Source organism: Cucurbita pepo, unplaced genomic scaffold (assembly GCF_002806865.2).
Source record: "Cucurbita pepo subsp. pepo cultivar mu-cu-16 unplaced genomic scaffold, ASM280686v2 Cp4.1_scaffold000435, whole genome shotgun sequence".
NCBI lineage: Eukaryota > Viridiplantae > Streptophyta > Magnoliopsida > Cucurbitales > Cucurbitaceae > Cucurbita > Cucurbita pepo.
In genome coordinates, this window is record NW_019646666.1 from 23614 (window position 1) to 29942 (window position 6329).

Here is a 6329-nt window from a genome sequence, read left to right on the forward strand (position 1 = left end):
AATTATTATTTATTTTCTTAGGGTTTAGGGAGAAAGAAAGATGGAGACATTTTAGGCGTGTAGACTTTTTTCGGAGCAAAGGGAGACGCGTATAATACGCACGTGTATTTCACGTGCCAATATGAAAAAAAAAAAAAAAAAAGGCGTTGCTAATGTTGTTTGGTTGCTGCTTGCTTGGTGAATGGTGACAGAGCTAAATGACGAAAATACCCTTTCCTAAAAAAGCGCTACCCAGAGAAATGTTCCCCTGCTCTGCAGTCAGATAGGGCGGCTTCAAAAGCCTCCGTTTTCCTTTTTTTTTTTTTTAATATTATATTAAATTCAATGAAATTAAAAATTAATGTAATTGTATCTTTAAAATAATATTTCTCTCTCTCTCCATCATCACCTCCACCTGGCTCCGCGTGTACGTCGTGCATTTACCAATTTACCCTTGAATTTTATTCAAATTATAAATGTATTTTTTTTAATAAATTAATATTCTTACTAATTAAAACTTAATTGAACGTTTATTACATTTCCATCTAAATAAAAAAAAAATTAAGTTATTTCTACATAATAGTATTTTAACCTTATTCATTTATATTCGTACAATTAATTTTGAAATTTATATATTAAAATTTTCGCGAGAATAAAATATATTATATATGTTTAGTAATTTTAAGTATTTAATATTTTTTAATTAATTAATTTATTCTCAAATTTGACATCGTTAAAGAAATGATATGAAAATAACATGTAAAGGTCTCGAAGAAAGTCCTTTTTTATTATATATAATTGAATAATTTATTTTTTAATTATTGACGGAACACCTTAGAAACTTGTATGTAACTTGTATGTAGTTAAATGTTATTGAGTTTTTTAATTATTAAAAAAAGTATTTATCTATCGAACATGTTACATTGATAATTAAAATATCATAAAATTCAAATATCAAATATTTACGAATCATAATACATCACTAATATCGATTATAAACGTTAAGTACTCGTAATATTTTAAAAAGTAAGATAAGGTTGCGTTGTAACCCGACTTAACTAAAATAATGCAACCTATACATCGAACCGTATCTTCGGTCTTCTAAAAATTAAACTAACCTTTATGGTTTGTATCGGGTAGTCTGAGTTAATTGGGTTATCAAGTTACGTGATATCCTTACCATTGACCAACATTTGTTCGGATTTACTATTTTTTTTAAATCCTTATATGTAATTAATAATATGACCTATAAATTATAAATAGATGTCAACTAGAATATAATTTATTAAATAATATGTCATTATCATATTAAAAAAGTTTGCGACGAATAAAGAAGGAAAATAAAAATGCAGTAGACGAACTACCTATTGACTTTGACGCAGCCAATGAGCATCAAAAGGCGGTTATAAAAATAATCATGTGGCTTTGGAAGCGGACTCAGGGAAATAAAAATAGAAAGGACCACAGGCAATAGTTTTTTCTTTTTTTTTAACGAAGGCCTGCAACGTCAGAGCTAATCCAGGACCACCAGAGGGATTGGAAGGTAAATAGATAAATGCGAGGAGGGTATTTATGTCAATGAGGGAAAAAAGGAGAAATTGTTTGATGCGCGTGTGTATGAGGCCCATATTCTATCTCAAATCGCGGCCCCTTTTCCATCCCTTCATATTACCGCTCCTCGCTTCCTCCTCCTTCGACAAATCCTCAAAATCCATCCAACAATTGTTCTTCTTAATTCTTTGTTGTTGTTGTTTTTCTTGTGTAAATCTTACGGAGAGTCAGATCGGAGACATGGCTCAGAGGACGGAGAAGGAGGAGACGGAGTTGAAGGTACCGGAGACTATCACGTTGTGCGTCAACAACTGCGGATTCACCGGTAATCCGACCACCAATAACATGTGCCAGAAGTGCTTTAACGCCACCACGGCCACGACGGCTACGGCGTCGTCGTCGTCTTCGAATACTGGAATATCGGTGCCTCGGAAGTTGTCCGGTGAGAAAAGTTCGAGATCTAGATCTCGATCGCCTGTGCTAATGGATTCCGTTCGCGACAGTAGCAGGAATATGTCCGTGGATCGGTTCAAATCTGAGGAATCTGCCAAGCGTCAGGTGAATCGATGCTCCGGATGCAGAAAGAGAGTCGGATTGACCGGTTTTCGATGCCGATGTGGGGAGCTGTTTTGCGCTGAACACCGGTACTCCGATCGTCATGACTGCAGCTTCGATTACAAAGCCGCTGGTCGCGACGCGATTGCAAGGGAAAATCCAGTCGTTAAAGCGCCGAAGATCGTTAGAGTCTGATTTGTATAAAATATCAAAAAAGACAAAAGATAGAACAATCATATTTGATCTGATAATGTCAAATTTAAGATCGTGGACTCGAAAGAGAAAAATGAAATTTCTACGGAAACGAAGGTTATAAATCCTGCAGTTTCTCTCTTGGATATCACAGATCTATGAGAGGGAGCGAGGAATTAGTCGTCGAATATCACGATCATCGTGTTTGATTGATAAATATGAATTATCTCGTTTATTTTTAATTTTTCGATTTATATTTCTGCTTCAATCCATACTTCTTCTTCCTTCACCTTTCTGGTTTCTGGAAAATGAAAATCAGAAAATCACTTGTAGGTCTCTTCAATATTCAATCGATTCTCGTGTTCTTCTCTTCCGTTTCCTCTATCTTCGAATCGTTCATATGGCAGATTTCGTAAATTCGATCGAAATTTCTGAGCCGGTGGACTTTTCAGTTGTTTGCTCGATAATTTTCCTGGTTGGGAATTGGGAAATGCAAAAACCATGTGCTCGGCTCGGCAATAACATCTCTCGAGAACTGAAAGAGATACGAGATGGTTAAAACACGAGAACGGCACGCGAGATATCGTGATTATGATTGGCAATCAGAAGGACTAATCAAAAGGTGCCACGTGTCTGTTTTAGACAGATGTACAGTGCAGTTTGTGGTACTGATGGGTGAAACAAATTTTTTTTAGAACGGTGAGATGAATGACACGTGTACGAAGGAGGATGAAAAGGAGGATCGGACGGCTACGATGTGGTGGAGGGTACGTGGTGGCGCGTGGACAGTCTGGCAGCATTTTAAGTAGGTGGGGAGAGGGATGTGCGAAATGAATAAAAGCTGTCAACAAATACAAATTTGTCTACCTCCTTATTATTCCTCTCTCCCTCATTTTTTAATAATAAATATATTAATTATAAATTTATTTTCTCAACTGTTAAATGTACTAAAGATAAATTATGAATATTAAAAAAAGTACTCTTTTTAACTTTTTACTTTTTCTATATTTTTAATTATCAATACATTTATTAATTTTTAAAAATATAATATGTTAGGAAAATGTAATTGTAATTATTAATTACTTTTTAAAATATTTTTATTATTAATGAACTTAAAAAAATTAAAAATTGAGAAATTAAATACCACAAATACAAAAATTTCAATATTTAAATTACATTTTTACTAAAAAAAAATTTATTTATCCAAAATATACCAAACGAAGATTTTAATATCTTAAATATATATATAAAATTAAAATTAAAGTGAAACGTGGGCCCAAATAGTGCCACCTGTACTCTCTGTAGGGACCATAATAAAATGAAGAGGCATGGGCTGCCATATTTCTATATTTAATATTATTAAAAATATTTCAATACATATTTAACCGATTTAAATATCATTTAAATTTTAAATATGTATTTTAATTAATGCATATAATTTATTTAATTCTTTTAGTTTGAATGTATCAATACAATAAATATATTTTCTAGGTTGATTTTAACCTTTCAAATTAAATAAATTTTTTAATTTATCTAATAATTTAAATATTTTATGTTTTTTTACCTATTACAATGGGCGGGAATCTTATGGATCTACAAATTACAAGCTCAAATGATACAAAATTAATTAATAAATTTTGACGGAAGAATGATTAAGTCGTTGATCATCTAATAAACAATTTACTTATAATTCAATCATTAACAAAGTCTTTCTCGGGGCAACGAGAGAATAAGACTTTATTGTTCAAATTCTAAAATCAACATTTAAAAGAACTACTCATTTATTTACCCTTACACGGAAATGAGTGAATTTAATCTCGTGAATTGTGTTCCCAAATTCCTATTTGGTCAAATTTAAAAAATAGTAAACTTATTAAATCTACTATAAAACTAGTATCACCCATGCAAATCAAAAGACAAATTCTCATATAAGTCACCTCGGAATAAGATTGAGTTGCATATGATTATATTGTAACATATTAATTATTTCAATTAGCAAATTTATAGATAAATTAAATATTTGGTGCTATAATTTTATATCAACCGGATTGTATAGAATATTCATACTCACATTATTCCACATTTTGGATCAAATCATTTGTAATAAACAATTTAAGTTTTGAAGTCTGTGTTCATACTTTTTTTTTCTTTTTTTTTTTTTTTTTTTTTTTTTTTTTTTNTTATTGAGTAAACTATGAGTATAATAATAATAATAATAATTGAAATATATAATTTGTTGTTGAAAATGTTGAGGAAAAAAAGGATAATTTTATAAACAAAATTGGTGCGAAATAAATATAAAGCAAATGGCAGTTATGAACTTATTAATTTGTTTATAATTTATTGTTAATAATATTATCTGTTGAAAGTGGAGTGTGACACCAAACCCAACAGAATCAATTTCTTTCTAATCTGCCGACTAACCTTTTACTTTTCTTCTCCATCTTTTGGCTGCAACATAATTGGATTTTGCTGATCTAAATTCCCTGAAATAAATAAATAAATAAAAATGGATAGAATTTTGGTCAAAACAATTAAATCCTTCATGCTATGGAGCCAAAAGAGTAATCTAGAATTATGCTACAAAAATTCAAAAAGAATATACTCCTCTCTTTCTATATATATATATATATATAAAAAGACAGATTGAGAGTATTATTCATCATCGAGGTCTATCTTGTTTGATACGCCATCTTAATTTCAGTGGTTTAATAAAAATTTATAAAAATATACAAATTTCGAATTTGAAACTTTAAAAGGAGAATTATATTAAAAAATATCTGATTTTATTTTGTTAATATCAATAATATAATATATTATAAATTATATGATATTGTAACCNATAAAAATGGATAGAATTTTGGTCAAAACAATTAAATCCTTGATGCTATGGAGCCAAAAGAGTAATCTACAATTATGCTATGCCCTAAATCTGCTACAAAAATTCAAAAAGAATATACTCCTCTCTTTCTATATATATATATATAAAGACAGATTGAGAGTATTATTCATCATCGAGGTCTATCTTGTTTGATACGCCATCTTAATTTCAGTAGTTTAATAAAAATTCTATGAAATGTATACAAATTTCGAATTTGAAACTTTAAAAGGAGAATTGTATTAAAAAATAACGATTAATTTATATGATATTGTAACCTAATAAGATCATATTACCAATCTAATTTATATGTTTGTGTCTATTTAGTATCTAAAGTTTGAGAAGTATCTAATAAATTCCTAGACTTCAATGGTATGTCTACAGGTTTCTAAACTTTTAAATTGTTTATAAATCATTATAAATTCTAAGTTTGTGCAGGATAAATCTCTAAAAAAAAAAAATTTAGTATTTACTCAACATAAAAGATTCAAATTTAGTGACTTCATTACCCACAAAACAATTTCATGTATAATAAATCAATTTTTTTAAAAAATAAATATATAAAAACATACTAGACACAAAAAAATATATATATATATAAAATTGAAACTTCAAAAATATAATTTCTCAATAATATAAAAAAAGATATATACATAATATATATATATAATAGTTCGAAGTTCTCTTAGAACTTATTAGATATAGAATCGAAAGTTTGCGAATAAGCACATTTCTTATACCTTCATCCATATCAAAGCTTCGAGACCTCCCCTGATTTCAATTTTAATTACATTCCATATTATATGATGGGTATAAATTAAAATGACAACCCTTTCACTTGGAACATTAATGTTGTATAAAAAAAAATTATTATGAGAAACTGTCTACTATTTACTTTTTAGACTCAAGAAACTATTTTTATTTTTTTATTCTTTTTTTGTTTTTGTAGGGAAGAAAAAAGTAGAGAGTCAAATCAATCCCTATCTTGCTACAGATTCTTAATCCCAAAAAGTCTCCTGCTTTCCCTGTTTGTCACGGTCATAGAAAGGCACTCATGCAGAGCACCATATATTACATAAGATTCCATACAAATAAATTAAAATGAATATACAAAAACGTATATATCCTATTTCGGTTTAAAGGTTTGTTCCATTTTGGCCTCTTTTAATCCCTA

General features: G+C 29.4%; 1 protein-coding gene across 1 annotated transcript; it reads left to right on the forward strand.

Annotated features, from left to right (window-relative positions):
• The first annotated feature begins 1594 nt into the window (after positions 1-1594).
• On the forward strand, positions 1595-2537 carry LOC111785292 (zinc finger A20 and AN1 domain-containing stress-associated protein 5-like). Its single transcript, XM_023665699.1, has one exon. It carries the CDS (start codon positions 1597-1599, stop codon positions 2278-2280), a length of 684 nt encoding a protein of 227 aa, XP_023521467.1. The 5' UTR covers positions 1595-1596; the 3' UTR covers positions 2281-2537.
• Positions 2538-6329: the final 3792 nt, after the last annotated feature.